This window comes from Sabethes cyaneus, chromosome 2 (genome assembly GCF_943734655.1).
Source record: "Sabethes cyaneus chromosome 2, idSabCyanKW18_F2, whole genome shotgun sequence".
Lineage (NCBI taxonomy): Eukaryota > Metazoa > Arthropoda > Insecta > Diptera > Culicidae > Sabethes > Sabethes cyaneus.
The window spans coordinates 153,511,630-153,537,252 of NC_071354.1; the positions used below are offsets into that span (position 1 = coordinate 153,511,630).

Below are 25,623 nucleotides of genomic sequence, written 5' to 3' on the forward strand. Positions count from 1 at the left end.
AGACTATAGAGCATACTTGAAAGAATTGCACTTTGCAATTGGTAGAAAACATATTGATTTGCAACTGATGCAATTTTTGAATTACTGTTCCAAAGCCTGTGTCACAGTAGTAGAATTAAAGGATAAATAACTTTTGTTTTTCTTCTTTTTTAACGTTTCAGGTATTCTACTAAGACGCTCAAATAAACATTAGTTCTTTCGATTTTAACTCTAATTTGGAAGGCTTTTGCATGGAAAATAATACGTATACATGAAGTGATAACACTTAACAGTCTTCAGCAAAAATATTCCTCTTTTATGTGCAAAATATTTTCTAGAACATTACATTGAGCTGTCTGTTGAAATAAAAATGTTATAAGAAGAAATGTGATTTGAGGGATCGTTTATAAACAAAGGTCTATTGCTGAAAATGGGTAAAAGGTAGAAGTTTGATATCTTCAGGAAAAATACTTGTAATTGATTTATCTTTAATAGTTTGAAACCAGAAAGGTGAAAAAAAGTTTATTCAAAAAGTTATTACTTAAATTGTTGGTTAAGTTACGCTTAAATATTGGACGACTTCTTCAAAATATGCATCAATTTTTTATTCAAAAACTTGCCGAAGACCACATTGAGCTGAGACATGCCGTTTAACCGCAAATATATTTGTCCCTAAATTTTAATTTCTGGCCCATGGTGCAGTGTTCGGCAACTGAAGCGGGAGGGGGGGGGGACGAAGAGATTTTTTATTCGACCAAAAAAAAATGTGCGTTTTAAGCCTTTTTACTTAAAGTTTAAATGTGAAAATCAAATCTATTTTTGCTTCTCGTAGAAACGTTATTATTTTCCTTGCAAAAACATGCGAAAAGAAAGACAAAGAAATTTTTTTGCCGATTTTCAGAAATGCCATTGTTCGAATTTCCATTCCTGTTTCGTGCTAGAAGCGTAAACTCAACTCGTGCGCTCATTTTTCGAGTTTTTCAGGCTGTAGGGCCCACAGACAATTGATTTTATAAAAAAATGAACGCATATCCTAGGCTAGGATAATCCTACAAATTAGTTTTTTGCCCCCCGATTTTTGAAGCCAATTTGCAAGGGGCGGGAGGAGGGCCAGGTGACAAAAACTTGACTGAAGTTTTTGGAGCGTCTTAGTACTTGAAGTACATCTAAAAATAATTCTCATTCTTATTGGTTATTTGATTTTATTAATTAAATTTGTTTATTATATTTAATGATCATAGGTTTGTAAATTGAAAAAAAAAAAACTTGTAACTTACTTTCAAATTATCGACGTTGAAAGAGAAGTTTTTGTTTGACATATGATGACTGAGTAGTTTCATTTGATTAGTTTTGTTTTGTAAAACGAGTTGCTAAACATTTTGTTAGTGCTAGATATAAATTATTGACTTTATAAGAGAGTAAAAACATTGGAGGTGCGAACTAGAGCGCCTGTTCTCCAGGTGAGGGGCGGCTCACACAGCGTCTGTCTCGTAACGGGCGGCTGAATATGAAATGCTGTATCCTGCAAGCTATACCTAAGATGGCAGACCCATCAGCGGGATGTAGGTATCGCGACCCCGGTGAGGTAGTATACCGAAAACTCAATTACCACGAACAACGAACAAAGAAATTCAGGACGGAACAATCGGTATAGGACACGGCAAGGGACAAGGAAACGATTAAGGAATAACGATTGGAAACTTGGTACCTGGAATGTCCGAACTCTCCATGAACCGGCACGGGCTGGCTTGCTTGCTCGAGAGCTGCATCAACTCGGAGTGGAGATCGCTGCTATTCAGGAAGTTCGGTGGCCAAATTCCGGAGAAAGGGAGTTCCGTGCAGTAGACCCTATTGCAGGCACTTCTTTTAAGTACCACATCTACTACAGTGGCGGTAAGAAAGCTGAACATGGAGTCGGTTTCGTAGTGTTGGGAAAACAAAAGCAACGAGTTATCCGGTGGAGGCCCGTAGATGACCGTATATGCGTGTTGAGGATTAAGGGCAAATTCTTCAACTATAGCCTAATCAACTTATACGCACCGACAAATGATAAATCCGATGATGCTAAAGACGAGTTTTACGACAAGCTTGAGAGGACCTATGGAGAGTGCCCAAAACACGACGTGAAAATCATCATCGGAGATGCAAACGCGCAGATCGGGAGGGAGGAATTCTTCCGTCCAGTTATTGGAAGACATAGCCTGCATCTGTCGACCAATGATAACGGTCTGAGGCTCATAAATTTTGCCGCGGCCAGAGGGATGGCCATCTGAAGCACCTACTTTCCACGTTTGAATATTCGGAAACAAACCTGGAGGCATCCAAATGGAGACTCTAGCTCTCAGATCGATCATGTCTTGATTGACGGTCGACACTTTTCGGATGTTATCGATGTACGGTCTTTTCGTGGACCAAATATCGACTCTGACCACTATCTCGTAGTGAGTAAGATTCGCGCAAGGCTGTCGAACACGGCGAAAGCTCGCACTGAAAGGACGCTGCGTTTCAACATCCAGCGGTTAACGGCAGACGGCGTTGCAGTGGAGTACGCCAGGAAGCTTGACCAGCGAATCGCAGAACAGCAGGTAGAAGAAGAAGATATAAATGGGCTGTGGAGGAACATCCATGGTGCCATCCAAACAACAGCGAGAGAGGTGGTAGGCACGACGTGTGGAAGACAGCGTAACAGCTGGTTTGATGCCGAATGCCAGAGAGTGACAGACGAAAAGAACCAGGCCAGGAGTCGCATGCTCACTGCGGCAACGCGTCAAAACAGAGAGAGATACAGAGAGACTAGAGCTGCGGAAAAAAGAATCCATCGTCTAAAGAAACGCGAGTACGAGGAGCACGTGCTTGCCGGCGCAGAGGAGCGATACGCCAGCAACGACACACGGAGTTTCTATAAAACGGTGAGAAGCAGGAATTTTGCCATGCCTGTGATGTGCAATGATAGTGCTGGCAACCTGCTTACCGACAAAACGGCGGTAGCAGCCAGGTGGAAGGAGCACTTCCAGACACTATTGAATGGAGAGGTAAATGAGGAGATCAGCAGGGACAGGATAGAAATTGTAAGCGATGGTCAAGCTGTGGAGCCACCAACACAGGAAGAGGTTAAGAAGGCAATCAGTGAGCTGAAAAACGGTAAGGCTGCTGGGAAGGACGGTATCCCGGCTGAACTTCTAAAAGCGGGGAGCGAGCGGCTGTACGAAGCAATCCACCGGATCATTGTCAGGATCTGGGAGGAAGAACAAATGCCGGAGGAGTGGTTGGATGGCCTCATTTGTCCAATTTTCAAAAAGGGACATCGAATGGAGTGTAAAAACTATCGAGGAATTACATTGCTCAATTCTGCCTACAAGGTGCTTTCCCGTATCCTGTTCTGCAGACTGAGACCGTTAGCGGAGTCCTTCGTCGGCGAGTACCAAGCGGGTTTTCGTGAGGGTCGCTCCACGACGGATCAGATGTTTACCCTGCGCCAGTTGCTAGACAAGTTCCGGAAGTACAACTTGCAGACACACCATCTGTTTGTGGATTTTAAAGCGGCGTACGATTCAGTTAAACGAAATGAGCTGTGGCAGATAATGCTAGAACATGGTTTTCCGACGAAACTAGTTACGCTGATTCGTGCGACGCTGGATGGATCCAAATCATGCGTTAGAATAGCGGGTGAGACCTCAGCTGCTTTCGTGACGTTGGATGGACTGAAGCAAGGGGACGCACTCTCTAACCTGCTATTCAACATTGCCTTGGAAGGTGCATTACGAAGAGCAAACGTGGAAAGGAATGGAACTATCATCACGAAATCTCACATGCTTCTTGGTTTTGCGGATGACGTCGATATCATCGGAATCAACCGTAGAGCAGTAGAAGAGGCCTTTAGGCCCTTTAAAAGGGAAGCAGCGAGATTGGGACTTACCATTAATACCGCCAAAACGAAGTACATGGTTGCTGGTAGGGAACGTGGGAGCTCAAGTGGTGTTGGTGCCGAGGTGGAGTTAGATGGGGAACGATATGAAGTAGTGGAGGAATTTATATACCTTGGTACACTCGTGACATGTGACAACGATGTAAGCCGCGAAGTGAAACGACGAGTTGCAGCCGCGAATCGGGCTTTCTACGGATTACGTAGCCAGCTGAAGTCCCGTAGTTTGCAAATTCGCACAAAACTGGCGCTCTACAGATCACTAATCCTCCCGGTGGCCCTTTACGGACACGAATCATGGACGCTAAAGGAAGCTGATCGGCGAGTGCTTGGGGTTTTTGAGCGTAAAATTCTGCGATCTATACTTGGTGGCAAAATGGAAAATGGAGTGTGGCGCAGACGCATGAATCACGAGCTGTACCAAGTATACAAATATGCTGATATAGTGAAGGTAGTGCAATGTGGCAGGCTGCGGTGGGCTGGACACGTGGCCAGAATGCCCGATGAAAGAGTAGCCAAAACTATTTTCAGCAGAGAACCAGGAAGAGGCCGTAGACTCCGAGGCAGACCCCGCACCCGGTGGGTGTGTGCTGTCGAAGACGATGCACGTTCAGCTGGTGTTCGTGGGGATTGGAGAACGGCAGCCCAGGACCGACGGTACTGGAGGACTATAATTCGTTCGGCGCAGGATCGGTAACGGACCGTTGCCACTAAAGTAAGTAAGTAAAAACATTGATTTTCTGTAACGAGTATTGTGCTAGTTTAGTAAATTGTGAATGTGAATAAAAATTACATTAGATATTAATAACGAGGTTTAACAGTGAATAAAAATATTTCCCTATTCAAAATAGTTAACTAAGCATTAATTATGTTAATAAAATCTCTGAGATCGCTTTGGCAGTATGACTAGAAGTCTCATATTTTATATAACTATTATACGCTGGCACTTGTTCGTTGATAACACTTTTTTCAGACTCAACCTTAGTTTCTACATTTTGGCATTTGGTTGTAATCGTTAACGAAATACAACAAAAAATATGTTATCACTAATAATTAATCATTTCGTTCTCTTAACTCGAACACACGACACTGATTGCACCATTGTATCAGACCAGCATACTCACGCGAAAATAATTGATCATGTTATAAATAATTAATGTGAGTCATACGGGAATAGAAGGAACGGGTATGGTTGCCTCCAGTTAAGTAATACTGCATAGTTCACTATATGATATTATCTGATTCCTCATCGTTTGATGCTCGTTCTACGTACCGCTGAATACCGTTGGTGATCCACATCTCCACTCCGAATATAACTGTTTATGAATTGAAAATCCCCGAATTAAATCACAGACAAATAAAATTTTGATTTCAGTAAACTCACCGGAAACGGACAAAAGTAATAGAGTTACTTTTGTTAGGTAATCTTCCAAATCTGGAGAGTTGTTTTCACGTATTTGCGCAATTTTAATGGTGGCACTTTCGACTGACCATCGTGCGACTAGGACGAGGTTTCTCGTTAGCATAAACGCCTTGTGGATGTTAATGTAGGAGAGTTCAGCCTCATCGATTCCTAGTTTCAGAAACACCGAAACTATCGCCGATAGTATAAAAACGAGCATGTGGATGCTGGTAACGATCATGAATTCGTTTCCTAAAATGATGATACAGTTTTAAAACTTCCTTACAATAATAAAAAGAACAATTTGTCTTACCTCCACAGAATATTTCACTACAAACAGATTCATGGTCCACCAGTTGCTTGAAGAACACAATTACTCCAAATGTGGAGCCCAAGAAGCAGAACACGGCGTAAATAAATCCTAACTTACGAAAAATTGTTTTCTGTTCCATGGCAGATAGCCTGAGATACTGAGATGCTGAACGCCGAACGTTGCAAGCTGAGTTACCGAGTTCTGGTGAACGGACCGGTTCGCTGTCGAGTGGTGAATGAAGCTGCCGGTAAGTGGCGCGTAGTGCTTTTAATGCAGCTACGCTACGACTGGATGCACTAATGATGCAGTTGACAGTGGGAAACCCACTCAGCTTCCCATTCAGGCGAGCGTAGTTGATAGTAAACGGTGGATTAGAATCAATGGGATTTTATGCGGAAAGCAGAAAATACGCTCCGATTGGTTTTTGTTTGGATTCTGATGGGATGAGTCTGCAGGTGGTTTGTAAGTTAGACGGTATGGTGGGAATTACGGAAGTCGACGACACGTGAATTTATTGTCACAAAAATCTATTTCGTTGGCTGGACTGCAATTTTAGAACGAATATGTTAATATTGTTGTTGTTTTTTATTAACGACACTGTACACTTTGTTAGTGCATTCGTGTCGAAGGACGAATATGTTGGAAACTAATCTAATTTTATTATCAATTAATATATTTTATATTTATAAAGTTTTATCAATAAATTTGCATAAAGAATGTTTTGCATTTAGAGCGTGAAAAAGCATATCACTTCAATTTTCCTACATTTGTACATTACACTGTTGATTTAACAATGTTATAGGCATTAAATCACTTCGAACTGTGTTAATCAAGCTTGTGAAATAATAGTGACTTCAGGTAAATGGGTATCAATGAATGTTTGCCCAGCTGGAGATGTTAGCGGTTTGGTGATTTTTACTTTGATTACTCACCGTTCATTGATAAAATTATTGAAAGTGTCTAGCTTTTAAAGGGACAACTCGACAGACATCTTCTCCATATGGGAAGCATGTTTCTTATCTCATAGTAAATTTATTTATTATTTATTTATTTATTCAGGATTAGTTAGAGTATGATATCAATGCATTGCAAGAACTATAATAGAGAATTTGCCTATCATTGAACGCTTTGTATGGCGCATATTCCAGAATCAATTCACTCTTAATTTTTGTAATAATATCAGAATTACTTATATTTACAACTATATCACACAATAATTTGTTTGAAAATAAAAATTTGGCTAAGGTGTACGACCATTGGCATTTTACCCTAGTGCCTATTTAACGCCTGCTTAGCTTGTTCGAACTACGGAATCGAGCCGGTGGACTTTTTTTGTAGATACGTATATGCCAAAAAAGCAAGTGCTACTTCCATGTGCTATTTCGAAAAATTAGAACTTTTCTGTTTTTAATCACCGATAATATTTGTATTTCGTAAACTTATTTCCTGGAAATCATGAATCGTAACACTGCTGTTTCTGAAACACTAATTAATTCTTGCCGAAATAGGAATCTGACTATTATTACACTCTGCATTCGTACCTAAGTGGTTGAATCTTACGCGTTAAGCTCGGTATTTGCATTTCTTCGCAGTTTACTAATAATTCAGAAGTTCCGCAAGGAAACAACATGGGATCCTTGTTATTCTTGCTGTTCTTCAACGACGTCATTCTGTTATTTGCATGTGGCTGCAAATTAGAGTATACAGATGATCTAAAATTGTGTTTGATAATTGGAGCCATAAAAGTTTGCCGTCAAGAGAGTTTGGTGTCAAGAGAGACTGGTTCGTGATCGGTATTGCAAGGATAAGGTCATGACGTTTCACCGTATTTTAAAGCCAGTTGTGTTCGATCATCACATCTACGGATTGAAAATAAGGAGAGTCGACCATGTAAGTGATCTCGATGTTCTTCTAGCTTCTTCTTGCTAGCATTTCATTTACACCACGCTGGCGCTGCTTTAATATCGAGTGCCACACATCAGCTAAAACATCTCCAAAATTGCTTGTGATTTTTAAGATCCACATTGTATGGAAGCTCTATTGCTCTCTAGTTAACCCATTACTCGTAAACTGTAATTCGATTTGGTTTTTGTACCAGTTGATTCGTTCGGATTCCATTACGTGAGCTTCCTTGCCGTGACCTTGCTAACTCACCACCGAATTCTAATCGTATAGAATCGGCCTGGATTGTTAGCAAAGGCCAATAGCATGAAAACACGGACACGAATCGAAGTAGAGAACATCTTAACCATTAGACTAATCTCAAGTTTTTTAGTCTTGACCTTGAAATGTGGTCATACATATATATTAATATTTTTTTGAAACGATGGTTCTACAAACGCGGCTAACACACGCTGACAGACGAACAACGTCACATGCAGTACCTTGCAAGTCGTAAGGGCCGGCATAGTGTCGTCGTCCTGAAAGTAAATAGTAGTTAGATTAAAACTTCTCGCTCGGTGGTAATCTGCAATTGATGCAGGAAGCGGCGCAATATGTGTCGATAACCCAACCATTCGCATCGCTATTCATGAGAAGTGGATTTTGCGGTCTCCTTTTGTCCAGCGCCTCTATGGTTCAAAGGTACAAGTACCAGCGAACCATATGCCCTGGCGGGTGTTGTGGGTTCGAATCCGGTTATAATCTCAGATTACAGCTTGGTTCGACTCATGCCCCTTCCAGCATTGGACAAAAGGTAGGAGTCAAAATGACTACTTATCAAGCATAGCTACCAATACCCCCCCTTCCTTTCCGCTCTTCCCCTCCTTCACCAAAAAATTTTCATTTCTTTCCCCTTCCGTCCCTTCATCAATTGTAGAACCATCGCTTCAAAAACATATTAATCTTAACCGTTGCCCTGCAGGCCAAGCTGGCTCAATTGGCTAGAGAATCTAGCCGGCTGAAGCTCTAAATACTGGGATCGCCGAACACTGACAAACACAATACATCTAAGCAAATCTTATTACATTATGGTACATGAGCTGATAATGTGTCTGGAAAACGAGGGTTAAATTCCAGTTGAGCCCGGGGGCTCAGCGGCTTTGATGCGATGAACACCGGTAGATGATAGAATAATCATTGCCACATTCAAAATACGAATATGAAACCAGATGATCCAGTTCTACTTGCCAACAGATACTGCTGACTTGCAGGAAGAAGAAAGTTTATACATCCAGTTGATCAGTGTGGTAGAAAAACCCCCAAAGCGTGCCACGAAAAAATCAGTACTCCAATGTGAAATTTTAGTGCGAATAATGCGGATATTGAATGTATCATGGGACGCTACTCTCTAAAAGAAATCAAGAGTGGATAACTGCTTGCAGAGTTTTGTGCCATGAACAACATGATGATAGTGGGCTCGTCCATTGACCAGCACATAAGGTCATTTGGGATTATCCGAAGATCCTTGTAGCAAGAAGACTGGCAGCATCGCTTGTATTCAATGGCAGCAAGAGAATGTCGGATGCCATCACAACGACCATCGGATAAAAATCCGGAGGTGAAAGGAGCCTTCGTCAAATAACTAGCACCTAGTGAGCATGGATGCCAGAATCACAGATTTTTTCACACGCATAAATTTGGGACCCACCAATTATGTCAGTTCCTGTGAGTTCTGGTTCTACCAATGTGTCTGATAATTAAAGTACCTTCTTCATAAACTATGTATATTACAAAAACAAATACACTAGAAAAATTAAATATTGCGGAGGAAATGGTAGGGTTCCAAATTTTTTGCATGTGAAAAAATCTGTGAAAATGGCATCTATGCTAGTGAGCTTCAGAACTACAGCCTGGTGGAACAGCTAAAAAACAATGGACCGGCATAAAAATACCTTCGTCACAACGAGTGGCGAAACTCTCGGAAGCATACGCAGTGGTTGCTCCTCCTAGTAGCTGCCGGAATACGAGCAACCTTAGCGAAGATCGGTTAACCGACCCCGGTGGAAACTAAGGTTGTATACCAACAGCGAAGCAGGCAGTCATGTGCGCGGATGTACTCCAGGTCAGAAGCGGCTCGCACCAGTATCTGATCCGGAGCGGGCGGCTAATTTAAGAACTGTGTTGTATCTGTATTACATCTAAGATGAAAGACCCATTACGTGACTTGGTAGCCTGGCGCTGGTGATTCAACCCGCTTAAATCCGTCCGGATTTGAAAAAATCAAGAAAATTCCACTTGGAACATTCGGTATAGACAATCGCCTTTGAAATAAGGACATGGAATGCATGCTTGATACCTGGAACCGCAGGTCGTTAAGTTTCAATGGTGGTGACAGGGTGCAGATGGAATAGCCAGAACACCAAAAATTTGGCATCGTGGCACTGTAGGAGATCTGTCGCAAAGGCGAGAAAGTGTGGAGGATCCATGGTGGCAAGGCCCAATTTTACCTGAGCGGTGGAGCGATCAACGAGCTTTGGAATGGGCTTTGTAGTGACGGGTAGAATGCAAGATCGCGTGATGGACTAGATAACGATCAACGAGAGGGTGTATATGTTGAGGATAATGTTTCTTCAACTGCTCTATTATAATCGTGCACTGTCCAGACGAAGGTAGATCCGACGACGAGAAGGAAATGTTTTATGCACAGCTGGAGGAAACGTTCAATAACTGTTCGTCACGAGAAATCAAGATCGTCATTGAACACCGGTCATCGGGTACCATAGCCTGCACATCGTCGTCATCTTCGTTAGCAGCCTAGAGCTGGGGTCGCTTGTCCTGTTCGAGCAGACGTCTCCTTTTAACTCGATCTTGGGATACTCGTCAGCGTCACCAATTTTCCAGTCGTTTCAGCAGTTGTAAATCACCTTGGACTTGGTCGAGCCATCTTGCACGTTGGACTCGCCTGTTTCTGGTGCCGATGGGGTTGTTGAAGAGATGTACGATGGGTATCTCTCCAAGCAGTGTATGCAGCTCGTGATTCATACGCCTCTGCTACTCTACGCTTTCAGTTTGTGCTCTGCCAGCGGCGTCCGCAGCACCTTTTGCTCGAACGCGGTAATGGCGTGTATGTCTTCCGTGAGCAGCGTCACGGCTTCAAGTCCATAAAGAACTACCGCTCTAACGTAGCGTAGCCTTTTGTGATGGGCAAAGTATACCCGATTTCCCGCCTGAATATCCGCGGTCACCTGCGATTCCCTATGAAGCCCACCTGATTGTTAACTACGATATGCAAAGATACCCACAAAGTCAACCGGAGATCATCTAACCAACGAACACTGAATCAAATCGACCATAGTCTGATCTATGGTCTGGTTTTTCTCGGACCTCCCCAGCAAACCACAAATCGTATAATAATGTGTAGAAATCATCTTAAATATCGCTACAAAAACTCGAAATCGTACATAAAGCTTAATAAAGCGCACCCTAGTTTTCATTTTTTCGTACAAAATGGTAGTACCTGATTCACATACGATTTTCGTCACAGAATTGTATAGCATTATGGAACTAATCATGGTGAGTCGGATTTCATCGTATACAAATACTTATGAATGTGAAATGTTTTCATATAATTTGAAGTAAGTATATCGCCTCCAAGACAGTACGCATATCCTGGTTTCGTGCATGCTTATAGTCATTGCAGTAAATTGCAATCGCACCACTCTGCAAACCGGTTGAACAATTCTTGAAGTCTTAGGCAATGGTAAAGAACCATTAGTAATGGCACATCACTAAGTAACTTTAAGGTTTTGGGAGGAGGAGAAACAGCCGGAGGAGTGGATGGAAGGCATGGGTTATCTCATTTATGAAAAGGGCGATCAGCTGGATTGCTGTAATTACCGCGGTCGCAGGTACGCTGGTCAACGCCGCATACAACGTGCTAGCACCAAATCGTACATCAATAACCGAAAATTGTCGTAAATAACTCTTAACAAATTCGGAATCGTAACTAAAGTTTAATAAACTCCGTCCGAGTTGGTTTTCAATCGTATATAATGATAATAGCTGACATACATACGATATTCAGCACAGAATTGTATATCAGTACGGAGCGGGTCGGGCTTAATAGGATATTGTGCGCGATATGTATTTTCGTGGTAATAATCGCCCACATTAGGCAAAGACTCAAACCAATCATACCAGATTGCATTTATGCCGAGCAAAAGTAACGTAGTTGCACCTCATAGAGTTACATGGCGTTAGCATTACATAGCGTACCTCCAATTTGCTCTCAATTAGACGAGAGGCGACGCGCGAGTTACAGCTAGTTACTTATATCGATGAAATGCGTATGTTCACGTATATCACCTCCGAAATACCACGGATATGCCAATTTTGCGCATAAAATACGATTTATTGGCATGTATATATGTACGTAATGCTGATTTTTAACTTTTTATACATATCAAAATATCAAAATCAAGATGATTTTAAAGGCCTTAAAATACAATTTGCACAAGTTTTTTTTTTAAAGATATGGGTTGGGATGACTGTGGGGCAAACATAACCGTCTTACATCCCGATTCATCTGGATTCATTGCTAGTGAGCTTTTCTAAAGCGAAAGACGAAAAATCTCTTGGTTATGCCTTTCATCTCACGAGGATAAAAAAGAGGTCCGATGATACACATAGCGAAAGGTTAATTCCAGGTCGTCAGGGATGGCACCACTATAAGACGGGTAGATGTCGACGGAAAATAAACCAGAACGAAAAAACAAGGGAGGTGAATTTGCGAGTTGTGATAACACCTACAATCAATTTCTTTTTATTTTGAAATATAACTCTGCCATGGATTATTTTTGATCAAAAATGGTTTATTTGAAAAAATAAAAAGTTTTATTTTTCGTGACAACAACTTCCTATTCTCGGATTTCACTTTCAAACTTTCCGAAACTTGCAACTTAACCGTTTTGTCTGCTCCTTCCGGTAACAATCAATAAATGGACGAAAAAATGTACTTCCGTGTTTGCCATTATAGGTATGGGTTTTGGTGTGGATGTGTGAGTGTGTTCAACTTCTACTAGATATTTACTTATGTCGCACTCTAGGCGGCGCTTGCATTGCGGTGTCTGACTTTGAAAGCATAGAAAACAAAACGCACCGGTTGTCGTATTTTTTTTCCTTTCCTACTTTATCCCTTATAGTCAAAACAGAGCAGTTATTAGTAATTTATAATTCGTAGGTAAGAGTGCCATTTAATTGTATAGTATCTTGTATCTCCCGTTATTTTTTTTTGTTTTGCATGCATTTTTGAGTTTTTAAACTGGCAGCAATACTTTTCTAATGCCTGCTCGCTTGCTTTGCTTTGCTTCGCTTTGCTTTGCGCCTAGAAAAGTGTCTACTATTCAGATTTCCTACGAGTAATAATTTGGTTTTGTAGTGAAACGACTCATTCGCTCATGTATCTCTTACTTATTACCCATATTGTTCGAACGTGATTCTCTTTTTAGGCGTGTCTCACGCCATCGATAAGTGACTTTTGGTTTGGTTTGGTTTTCGATTCGTACTTTAAAGTGTTACTTTTTTTTGGTTTTTTATAGCAAATATACGAATAGAGGCTTAAGTACAGAGTATGCTAGTGGGTGCATTTTATTTTTGTTTTTGTTCTATTTGCGTTGCACTCAACTCGGTTGATACAAAAGTGATTTCAACTATTTTACAATGAAAGTGTAGTTCAATTGTTTTTCGAAATGCCGTTTTCATCCAATTTGACTGTTTACATTTATCGCTGCGCTGCGGCAATATAATTTCTGTGTTTGTGTTTTTTTATGGTAATCTTTACAAATGGCTATTAGTGTTGTTACTCGGTATGTTCACTTTACTGTGTAAGTTTTTTGTTTTCTTTTTTGCATTATTTCTCTTGTTCACTAAATCACAATCTTAGCTGAGCTGTATTATTTAAACTATTTAATTATTTTTAAATTTACACGTGTGGCGATCTATTGTTTGTTTTGACAGGCTTCAATTAATTGTATGGGTTGGAGTTTTGAAACGCAAAGCACGACGTTCGAATGGTTGTTTGGCTCCTGAGCGAGTTTACTTATAGTAAACCTATCAGCTGCCGAGTTTATTTACGACTCTATGATGGCTGTTTTGCTTAAACGCTAGTATTTAAAATAATATAAAATGTATTTAGCGCACTTTATTTTAGTTGGAATCGTTTGACTTAAGGGAAGCCAAATAAGAAATAATGTTATTTTGTCTTTTCAAGAAACATTTGAGTATTCAAAATGATCGAAGATGAACATTATAAACCGGTTTAGAATAGTGTTCGAGTTTTTTTAGAATATCGTGTTGCTTGTAAGCTAACTTAATTTATCTTTAACAGCCGACTTAATTAAACATATTGAACTATATGACTAGACGAAACATACACTCTGCGCATTCGATAAAATTATTCTCTTGTTTTTTTTGTATTTTCTAAGAACCTTGGTAATTTCTGGTAATGATCGATTGAATTTCATCATCTCAGGCATTTGTGAAACTTGTCATTGATTCTGTTACTTAAAAGTTGTCCATCGTTAATGTCTGTCTAAAGGAATAAACTTTAGAGTTAATATTAGTTACAGTTGTCATTCGGCTGTACATGGTTTTGTTATTTTCGTACATTGACGTTCCCGACATGAATCTTTGTTTAATCAACTGTAGAATATTTGAACCGAAGGAAAAACGAATCTATTTTCCCATGATCACTTAACAGGTTATTAACAAAATAATCATTAACACAATTAAAACATTTAGATGCAGTTTGTGAAAAAGCTAAGTGATAACTTGTAGTAGCATTTTTTTCTAGATAATCGTTGTCTCAGTTTAATTTTTTAGAGATGACGGAAACAATCAAACATCTATTACCAGATTAATGTAGAATTAAATAAACATTTTTTTCAGTCGAATGATAACAATTTCTAAACAGTGATAAAAACAAGAAAGATTCAACTAGTAAAACGAAACTTTATGGTCTATCTGATCTCTAACTATCACTGTTTTATGTGAGTGACGATAGTAGTAGTGTGACTGTGATATTCGATCAAGTATTTTAAAGTTTTCCTACCTCCGTCTCTTTTTGATATGTAACATGATGAAACTAAGCACTTGAGTAGCACGTTATTGTTTTTTTTTGTTTTGTTTTATTTAATAGCGGTGTTTGTAGTAGTAATAGTTTGTTAGTAGTAGCTAGTAGCACGTGAAGTCATAATAGCAGCAATTTACCGTTCTTCTAAATCTTTTTTTTGTATAAATATAGTAACTTTTATGGGCACATAAATCACAATTTAAAATTATTTCACCATTCCTCAACCCGCTGGTTTTTTTCGATAACTATTTTCATAATTTGCTGGTGATAGCTACGGTTTAGGAATATGGCTATTAGTGGCATGCAGTGTCGAAATCGAATGTTACGTAGAAGGCATCTGTAGGGCGGCTGTCTCGTTTCCAACTTTTCACATTTTCCACACGTTTTTTAAGAAATACTTCTTGGCCATCGTCTCCTACCGCTTAGAATCCACTACAGAAGCCTCGATTGCGTGTAAAATTCGAACTTTCATTCCAAAACCTACATTTGCGCGTACAGTCTTATGAGAGCATGAGAGAACTTACACACACAAGGGAAAAGAAGCTCACGGCTTTCAGAAAAGGTTCAATTTGAAATATTTCGAATAATTGAAGGATTTTCATTACGATTAAAATGCAAACAATTACATTTGACTGACTAATTGTTTGTAACCTATACAACGTTCGTCCGTTTGTACGAGAGAACAAACTCTTAACTTCACAGCAATTGTTCATTGTTCGTTTCTTTTTGTTTTTGTATATTGTTTTGCTTCACTGAAAATTGGTCCGATGCTAAACGTAGGCGATCTTTTAGATTTAACTTTTTGTTTCAACGAATCGCATTATGTTTGCTTTTAAAAGGTTTCATATGCTAACAATGTAAACGAATGATATTTTATCGAATATTTCGAAATTGTAAAGCGAAAAATCTTTGGTAAGTGGAGGTGGGGTTTAGAATATTATTTTTGTGGGTGCAATTTTATCTCAACAGTATTTGGAACTTGTTTTGGGCTTCAGTAACTGGACGAATCGGATCGGATGGTTCTTTGGATTGATCAAAAATGCTTTGAATGAAGTCTTTTGTGGCTAGATAACTTCGTGGTTTCGCAACACATAATGTATATATTTATTGAATCTATGGCCTAAATTATTATCTGTGAGAGAACTAGACGTGATTGAATTGTACAAAAAAATCTGTTAGCAAGTTAACAAGTTAACAAGACAGTGTTATCAGTTGATTTACAGCAGTCATGGCGAAAGCAGTCAAGCAACTACGCTCGATGCTTTGTGCGTACTGCCCAGCTCCACTTCGGAGCGAAGAAGTTGGACATCATGAAACACTTTTTATCTACCGTTTATAGGCCGATTCGACATTTACAATTTGCTCTCCCTTTTGGAGAAAAGCGAGCGCGTCAAACGGAAGCCTGGTTCTAGTTGTCCGATGACGTAAAGTGCAGCAGAAGCGTAAGAGGAAATCTGAGAGCAAGATCTGAGCAATCGACCAAACAATGTTGAAGTACTGTATGATGGACCAAAATGGGCATTACACAAATGGACCAAAATGGACATATTTTTGCAGAAGGGTTAGTCGAAACCCAGACGGAGAGGCGGAAGGTACTGGTGAAAAACATCTTTCCGACGAAGCGTGACATAGTGGTCATAATGGATGCCGAGGCCTACTGGATGCTGGACGGCAACGACTAGCGGGGAATCACATGCTTCCCGTCCCCTACCATCAAGAAGGTAAGCGATGACGCCAAATATATCTCCCACACCAAGCTCCTGGGAAGAGCTGACAGTATGAGCAAAACATTGAGCGTAGTCGCTAGACTGCTTTTGCTATGGTTGCCGCAAATCAACTTATAACGCTGTCAATTTTTTGTATACGCTTAATAAACGATGAATTCAAAATAAATTTGTTCAATCAAATTATCTGTAGTTTTTCTTTCATCTTCATTCGAAATTAGTCCATTTTATTTAATGCATAGCAGTATTCGTAGCAGAAAAGCCCGGAGTTCTTCCACCAGCCAGCCAAGCACGTGTAATTGAGTCGAATAAAATTACCATTTATGAAAATTAAGAAAAATTGTACGAGATTTTAAATACCCGCACTGTCTTGAAGCCCTGTATTGCGCCTTAGTTCGTCACCTTCTCGAAAAATGCGTGCCTGATTTGGAGTCAACATCAGGCCTTGAAAAGGGATCGCAAGTTGTATGTGACTGCGTGAATGCGTACGCTTTCCGCATTCAACTTGCGCTTATTGAACGATTATTTCAATGTTTTTTGAATCCCGTCAATCTGTCGCTTGCGCCGCTGCCGTCTTATAATTCATGCGGCCTCTCAAGAAAAGTCAACGGTTGTTCTACCGCTTTGCGTTCATATGGAAGAATCTAAACTGCAAACTGACTGGAAGCATAAGATGACGCATTTTTTCGTTTCTCTTTTTGTCTCCAAATCGGTTGGTCACAGTAATAGTTTGTCACCGGGAGTCGGTCCGACGCAAGCAAAATTTTCGTTTGTATTGGACAGAGTTCGACTGATTTCTTCCATGCACATGTAGTGGTTGTTTTATTTTAGTATTGAATCATACAATAGCGTGGTGACTGCCAGTCATTTGACAGTTTTGCAGTCATTCGCTGCTCCAAGTCCAGACGGTAAATGGAACTTGATCGAAACGAAAATGTTAAAAAAGTTTAAAATGCATTCGTTCAACCGTTCAAAATGGAGGAATAACTGAGTAAGCTGCTAGTGGCGTTACGCATGGCGTTCGTATTCCACCACTAAACAGACGGTATGAATTTGAATGCGTGGTGGTGTGAATTCGGTAGAAAAAAAGGATCGGTTGAAGGCCTGGTCAGCATCAACCCTATTGGAATCTTCGAATTGAACGAGTGCAGAGGAGGTTCAAAAGATTGGCCCTGCGTAGTTAGCCCTGGCGCGACCCGGTAACAAATCTACCTCCGTATCCCGATCGCTGTCGCTTGCTTGGTCTAGATAACGTCGACGCAACATCTAACAAGCTTTGTTTATGGCAAAACCACAGACTAACAGACGTAACACTTCGAACAAATTTTCTAACAAAACATCGTTTCAATGGCGCCCCTAAAACTAGGGAAAAACGCTAGCATCACCTGGTGCAGTCTTCGCGCTACGCAGAGCAGCTCGCTATAAATTTAGCAATGCTATAAATTTACTGGGACATTATTTGAAAACAGCGCCAACGCAAGCGAGCGGTGTTCTCGCGCAACGACTATTGTTTTAGTCTTGGCTTAAGTGAACAATTGAAATGATCGTTTTTATTAGCGATGGAATGAGGCTTCAGTGTTACGTCTGTTAGTCTGTGGCAAAACTGTTCATGGCGTGATTGACTCGTCGCAATCGCAATCGTTGGTGAATTTTCGCGCAGTACAAAGGACTCTGCGACTATCCTCACTGCTGATCAATCGCTTTCACCACACTGACTTTGGCCGCAATGAACCGATTGCAACGTGTACTATTAGTCGTGTTGAACAATACTTCGAATTTGGTGAACCTTTGCATAAATTTAAGTGAAGGATTACAAGTCCTAGCATATTATAGCGTAGTTCATTGAGACTGACATGTCAGTTGAATTGTAAAATAAAGAAAATAAAGAAAAATAAAGAAAATGTAAAAAGGAGGAGTTTGACTAAAAAGTCCGAAATCTTGATCAGCATTCACATCCGATAGCTGATCTGAGCCCTTGAGAGCGAAAACGTGACTCACAGCCGAGCTAGACATTCAAAAGAGACAGATGAAGCATACCAACAGAATTGCCGACGGTGTGTGACCAGTGATCGAAGGACTTGGCTCTGATTGATCTTCTACCGGGCAGTAACAACTAATAAACTTGAAGACTGATAAAGGCTACCATGAGTCGGGCAATGTGCACTCAAAAAAAACGACACGTCGCATCCACGTGAAAAATCATGTAAACTTCTGTACAGCAACTTACGTGAACTTCATGTTATAATTAATGGGAAAATTGATAAAATTTACTGGGATCGCACGTAAACTGGTTAGTATGAGTGCGAGTTACCAACAATTCACGAGAATGTTACATGAAAAGTGCGATGGATGAGAATTACCTATGTTTTCACGTAAACTTGACGTGCTGATTTTTTTGAGTGTGTTGTTGTGCACTGTCTTGTTACCCGAGAAAGAAAGAACATGAACGCGGTACTTTGGTGTTCGGCACGGCACCGATCAGCACGGTGCCTGCGAAACTTGTATGGTTTCGTTTTTTGTTTTTTTATTAATTTCTGTCTTATATATTGTGTAGATAAAAAAGCCGTAAGAAAACACGGGCTCTGCACTCATGCTCCGTACCGTAGTGCTGTAGGCTGGCGTGGTGTCGCTCGTAAAGTTGGTGACAGCGATGTGATTTTTGTAGATTTTTCTGCTTGCATAACTATGGAACCCCTCAATTTTCTCTGTTACCGTGAATTTGAAATTTAGTAGAGTATTTGAAACAAAGAATAGTTTATACACTCTTCGTATTGTGTATAGATCTGGACAGCAGTAAGTCGGTAAAATGCACTGAAAAAGTATGTTAGGTATGAGGGGAGCAGAACTATTTACTACGGTTCGCAAAGCGATGGGTGTTTTAACAAGTTTAACTTCAAGTCACCTAGAAGCAAGAACTTTCGCACCTATTATTCAACATCGCACTTAATGCTCTGATGTAGAAACTGGATCTTGACTTAACCCATTATGTCCTAGCGTATGAAATTTCATACCCAGTTTTCAAAACTTATTTACTGCAGAATTTCAATAGTTAGCATTATTAATATATCACTACAAGAAAGATAAGAAATATAAATCGCTAAGCATGAAAAATGAAAAAAATATGTTCGTCCTTTATTATCTTCGCTCTCTCTTATTCTTATACAGCGTACTCTGTTGACATTTCAAGCTTGCTTTTTTGTGAATTTTCTTCTTCGGTGAGAATTGAACCGCTAATCTGTCAATTACCCTCCCATATGCGGCTTTGCAGGAATAGCGCAACGCCTTTACCAGTTGAACTGTAAACGGTCGTTAAGAGTCAGCTGCCAGCAGCCCTACTTAAGGGGAAACCGAAAATGGCTCAAAGATGGCTGGATAAATGGCTACCGTTTAATGCATGTATTGTTTTGTGCCTTAAAAATGCATCTGTATTGGCAGAGCACGCTTTCGCCACGTAATCAGTGCTTCTAGTGCTGTTATAAGTTCCTAAAACTTGTCATTTCATTTATCGATCCGCTATATATCAACAAAGGCTCAGCAAAACATAATTGCTAATGAAAAATAAATTTAACTGATCATATAGATCATTACGTGTTCATAAAACGTATAATCTGGAATTATTTAATAGATATTTGGTTGCGCACATATTTCGTTGCACTAGCGATTTCCGAAAAAACAGCACCACGGTCTCAAAGTTTCGCCACATCAATAAGCTTTTAAAGAGCTTTCAGCTTTTGTAGCATAGATAAGCTTAGAGTAAAGTAAACACATGGAACTGGCCTTCAATGCAAACGGATTAATTAACTATCCTATTGATTCTATGAATTATTCAGTTGCTGCTGGAAATCTTTAATGAATCGGAATGAATGTATAAAGAAAACAAACCATATTTCGGGAATTTGGAGTCGCAGCGGTTGGCTGCGAATCAGCTGTGTTTACATTTGCAAGCTCTGCTATTTGACATATATTACTAATACTAATGCAACATTCAAATAAACGTTTAGGTTTTCAACGAACACATGAGATGTACAGTACAGTGTTTGTCGCTCTAATACAATAACGTGAGCCACTTTTGGTTTCTCCTTAAACTACCGAAATTCTTCACTCGTATGTTTGACTTGCTTAGCTTGATCAGGGTGAAAAGTAGGGAAAGAATTTTTCACATTTCTCATATAGGTTCAATTTTGAAGAAATTTCCTGCTTTTCATTTTGAAGTTGCATGCATTAATATTTAACAGAAATGGTTATCGCATATTCCATATATATTCAACAAACGAACAGCGGTGCAGGATTTTACGTGAAATAAAAAGGCAATAAAGCTCGTTTAGAGCATCCAATCGGCTTTTCATAGTGCTTCAACTAACTTTTTATTCAGCACTGTGAATGCTAATTTAAAGCTGCTGTGCATTGATAAGGCTGAATTATATCTGGCAGCATGTAACTTGCAAATATAAAGCAGTTTTCAAACTTAATTCAGTGCTTGGCGGTTACTAAAAAAACTAAAACTAAAACTAAGATCATACATCGGTTCACTAACACCCCAGACTAACAGACGTAACACTTCGATCAAATTTTCTAACAAACATCATTTCAATGACATTCCTAAAACGTGGAAAAAATACTAGCATCACCTGGTGCAGTCTTCGCGCTACGCAGAGTAGTTTGCTATAAATTTAGTGATGCTATAAATTTACTTGTATATTATTTGACAACATCGCGAACGCAGGCGAGCGGCGTTCTCGTGCAGTGACTGTTGTTTGAGTCTTGGCTTAAGCGAAAATTTGAAATGATTTTTGACGTGGGACTACGTCTTTGTTTACTATACTGGGACTGGGTAGCAGTTTGTGAAAACGAAAATAGAAGTGTAACGTTTGAATGCAAGATTTCAAATGCTAATAACTACTAAACTACTGAACGAAACTAAACAATTTATATGTCGTTGGATAGATAAAATGACCAGCAATTTTATAGGGGGGTAAGAGAGCAATTTTAAGGATGGTGTAAGAGGGGGGGCTCCTATACAAATGAAACACAAATTTCCTCAAAACTCGAGAACTAATCAAGCGAATGGAACCAAATTTGGAATGTAGGGGTTTCAGAAGGCAAGAATTTTTTCTGTGGTAAATTGAGACCCCTCCCCTCTTTAGGAGGGGGGCTCCCATACAAATAATATACAAATTTCCTCATAACTCGATTACTAATCAAACAAATGGAACCAAATTTAACATGTGGGGGTTCTTGGAGGTAAGATGTTTTTTATGGTGTACTGAGACCCGTTATTATTCTAAGCGGGGTGGCTCCCATACAAATGAAATACAAATTTCCTCATAACTCTAGAACTAATCAAGCAAATGAAACCAAATTTGGCATGTGGGGGTCTTTGGAGGCATTATTTTGAATTTATTTATTTTATGATGGTTTTAGACCCCTCACCCCTGTGGTAGGAAGATAAGGACTCTCATACATATAAAACAGAAATTGGTCATTCATTACCATTTCAACCTTTATGATGCACACAAGTGATTTTTAAAAGAAATCTCTATGTCTCAAAGGTTGCAGGCGTTGTACTTAAGAACCCCCGTCCACCTATTTTCAGAGCCACCATTGTATTAAATGAAGAATTGAATCTGAATATTTCGCTCTTCTCTTTTAAACATTCACTTAACCAATGGCAGTCACAGATCCTTATAAACATACATATGCCAGAGATGCAGTTTACATTAGTCTTTGATCTGATGATCTGATATAGTCCTACGTCATTCTTTCGTACAACCCTTATGGCTGTATACCTTGTAGTTTTTTATTGACGATGTAACGAGGCTTCAGTGTTACGTCTGTTATTCTGTGATGTTAGTAAACCGATGTATGATCTTAGTTTTATACTACAATCTCAATGGAATTTTTTCGGCTTTGCAGTCGTAAATAAGCAGAAAAAGTTTAGTTTTACACTTATTTAAAATTATCCAAGAACTCTTTGGAGTATAAGAGTCTTAAGATCCATAAACATTAATAATAATTTGTCGATTGTTCATAGATACAGTCCATCTTTCTGGTGGTTCATAGCAATAAAATTTAAAGTTAAAGGGATGCTTAGGGTTGTCGATGAGGAGTTCCCTGAAAAAAAATTCTTAGTTGAATGTTCTAGGTCATCCAACAACCCCTTGGAATATAGGTCTTAATATCTACAAGCGTAACCAATAGCCGATTTGGGTGAGGCCAGTTATGGGAATGGCCTTTCTTATTATGGGTATAATTCAAGCTTCATAAAACCAACTTAAATGAAATTTTCAACTGAATAAAAGTTACTGATAAACTAAGGCTCAGCGAAGATCAACAAGTGGCTTATTACAACTTTTTTGTAGGCCTAGAACTGCTCATAACGTGTGATTAATTCAGTACTTTGTGTAACACAAAGCTTGATCTGTTTAGTAATGGATCAAGCATAGTCTAACAGACGTTACACTTTGAACAAATTTTTTAACAAAACGTCGTTCAAATGATTATTATGATTATTCGAAATCTCGCAAAAAACACTAGCATCACCTAGCGCAGTCTTCGTGCTTCGCAAAACGGCTTGCTATAAATTTAGCTATGCTATAAATTCACTCGTATTTTATCTGATAACAGCGCCAGCGCAGATGAACGACGCTCTTGTGCAGCGACTATTGTTTAAGCACAAAACAGAAGTGGAAGTCCGAACGATTGGGCGATCAAAACTGGTAACAGAGTCTTTTTTGTTTTTATTTTTCTTTGGGAAGGTTTTCGCATAGAAGCGAATAACAGCAATATAAGCAGAACGCTCGCTGCCAATCGCATAGCAGCTTTCACATGCTTTCGTGTGCATTCGTATGCGTTCGTGTGTTTTCGTGGAAAAAAGTGACTCGCTACCGCCAGGTTCGCTAGTATCTGCAGAAAGTAGCATGTACGTGTTTGGATTTCTACTTCCACTTCTGTTCTATAGTTTAAGTCTTGGATAGAGTGGAAATTTAAATTGATTGTTTTTGTTGGTGATGAAACTATGCGCCAGTGTTACGTCTGTTAGTCTGTGGATAAATCGAATTTGCATGTTAGCGCTCCTAACGGATGGCTTTGGATCTTTAAAACACCTATGAATGAAAAAAATCACTAACAATACATTTTTGGTATTGCGCAGATCGAGGGTGTACCGAAAGTAGTTAACATGCAGCAAGCAATAACAAAAAAAGATTCCGCATAGTCATTTGAAAACTTCATTATGTTTAGAAGTAAGATTGCAAAACTGTTCATTCGATCCATTAAAATAGAACAGTGTAGCCAGATTCCGTGCTGGTAGGCTTTGCGATCGAAGTGCTGACCAAATTCGACGGATGCATTTTTATATGGACGATAATACGTACGTAAAGGTGGACTTCGGGCATATATCAGGGCAACAATTTTACCTGCCAACGGCGGTAAGGTGATGTTGCTAATAAATTCGCACGCAAATTTGTGGTCTGAATGGGCCGCTAGAATAGTAGCTAGAAAATTTAAGTATTCATGACAGCAGGTAAGGCAAGATAGATAAAATCGCATATTTACAAGTAGAAGAACCTTCAGAAACAAATGTTGCAGATTTCAGTTCATCCGTCCCGTGAGGTTTTGACCAGATGTGAGCTGTCACTACAGTGAGGATGTTGGTGCAGTAAAGTTATATAGTAAAACGGATGCTGTACCCAGAGGCCTCACCCCATTATCTCTTTTTAGGGGGCCATGCATTGTAAATAAAATATGGATATAAATAATCGCCCCTAAAATTTAGGCTTTTCTGGAATTTACAAACACATAAAAATAAACTAAACAGTTCAAAGTTATTTTTCATGCAGAAATTCAAGGTAGCGCTATCACAATGATTAAAACAATGTTTTGAAAAACGTGATAGAATTACAGGAAAACTTTCCACATAGCAAATTTTTCACTGGTAACCATCCGATTCGATTCGTTCGTTTATCGTTGATTAACAATGGACTCGCACTGTCAAGCCGGTGTACCTAACTTATTAACTTCATTTGGATGGTTTTGTATTTTACTTCACTGGATGTTTCGAGTGTATGCTAGCGCATATCAATCAATCTGGAAATCCGGACCCACTGAACGTAAATATGTACCTCAACAGTGATGACCGCTCTGACTAGAAACTGTTGCAAGCTGTATGCTCGCGAATCTTCTATGTTTCAACTATATTTAGAAATTAACGAGGATCCTGAAAAACCATTTGGACTGTTTAAACGATTGGCTTAAAACGTGTTATGTTTTGTATTAACTCTCTAACTTACATGGAACTAAGGGTTTGTTTTGTGAATGTTTGCCTATCTGAGTAAACTAATCTCTTTTTATCTAAGCTTTAAATCTATTATTTCGCCGTATAAATATTTTTTCAATATATTATAAATTAGATTTTTATTTAAATAGTATTGCTATGATTTCTTTATTTCTTACTAGTTTCCTATTTGATTGCAAAATTTCTCATCATTGGCGTATTTGTATCTTCACTATTCTTTCGCTCTTTCTCTGTCTCTCTCACCGTTTGTCTTCATCTCTTTCCTATAATTTCTTCATTGCGATACGAAAACCATGGTAGTTGCTGCAATTAGCATATTCGCTTGTAGCGCAACAAGCATCACTGAGATTTGATTCCGCTTGATACGAACTGTTGTAGTTCGATAAATTATTTACTATTTGCATTGGCAATGGAAAGAAGGTTCAATTCATTTAACAAATGGTAACTAACTGATTTGCGGTAACTTCAGTATGTATATAATAATCTCTACCTGTTCGTTACTTTAACCGAAGTTGACTAGTTTCTCGAATGAAATAATCTATGTACAGTTTTCATTTCACAATCTTCTATCTATTTGTTTGTCGTTACAGCATTCGAAATGTTTAGTTGTGTTGTGTTTTGATTTTGTTTTTGCTGATGATTTTCTTGTTTTACTAAAGGCAGTATTTGTTTTGTTGTTTTTAAAGATTTACTACAATTTTTCGCTTTATACAAACGTTGGTTGGATCAGGACCATCGATGATGATCTATTAGCTATTGTATGCCACACTAAGCATCTCACGTGTTTACACCTGTGCTCGTGAATATGTAGTTTTTGTGTTTGGTTTGGTATTGGTTATCAAAAGCTGTCCTCGCTATGGCATGATTTGCAATACAAAAAGATTCAGCCTCCTGGCAGCGCCGGTTTGTGATATTAGCCTGTTTTATCCTGCATATGGTTTGGTTTTTCTATGGTACCGAAAGCCCATCGCGTTACGATG

General features: G+C 39.3%; 1 protein-coding gene across 1 annotated transcript; it reads right to left on the reverse strand.

Annotated features, from left to right (window-relative positions):
* Window positions 1-1,012: 1,012 nt before the first annotated feature.
* On the reverse strand, window positions 1,013-5,755 carry LOC128736208 (uncharacterized). Its single transcript, XM_053830687.1, has 4 exons — window positions 5,617-5,755; window positions 5,286-5,555; window positions 5,171-5,217; window positions 1,013-1,126 (listed from the first exon to the last, which is right to left on the reverse strand). Exons 1-4 carry the CDS (start codon window positions 5,753-5,755, stop codon window positions 1,013-1,015), a joined length of 570 nt encoding a protein of 189 aa, XP_053686662.1.
* Between the last annotated feature and the right edge of the window lie 19,868 nt (window positions 5,756-25,623).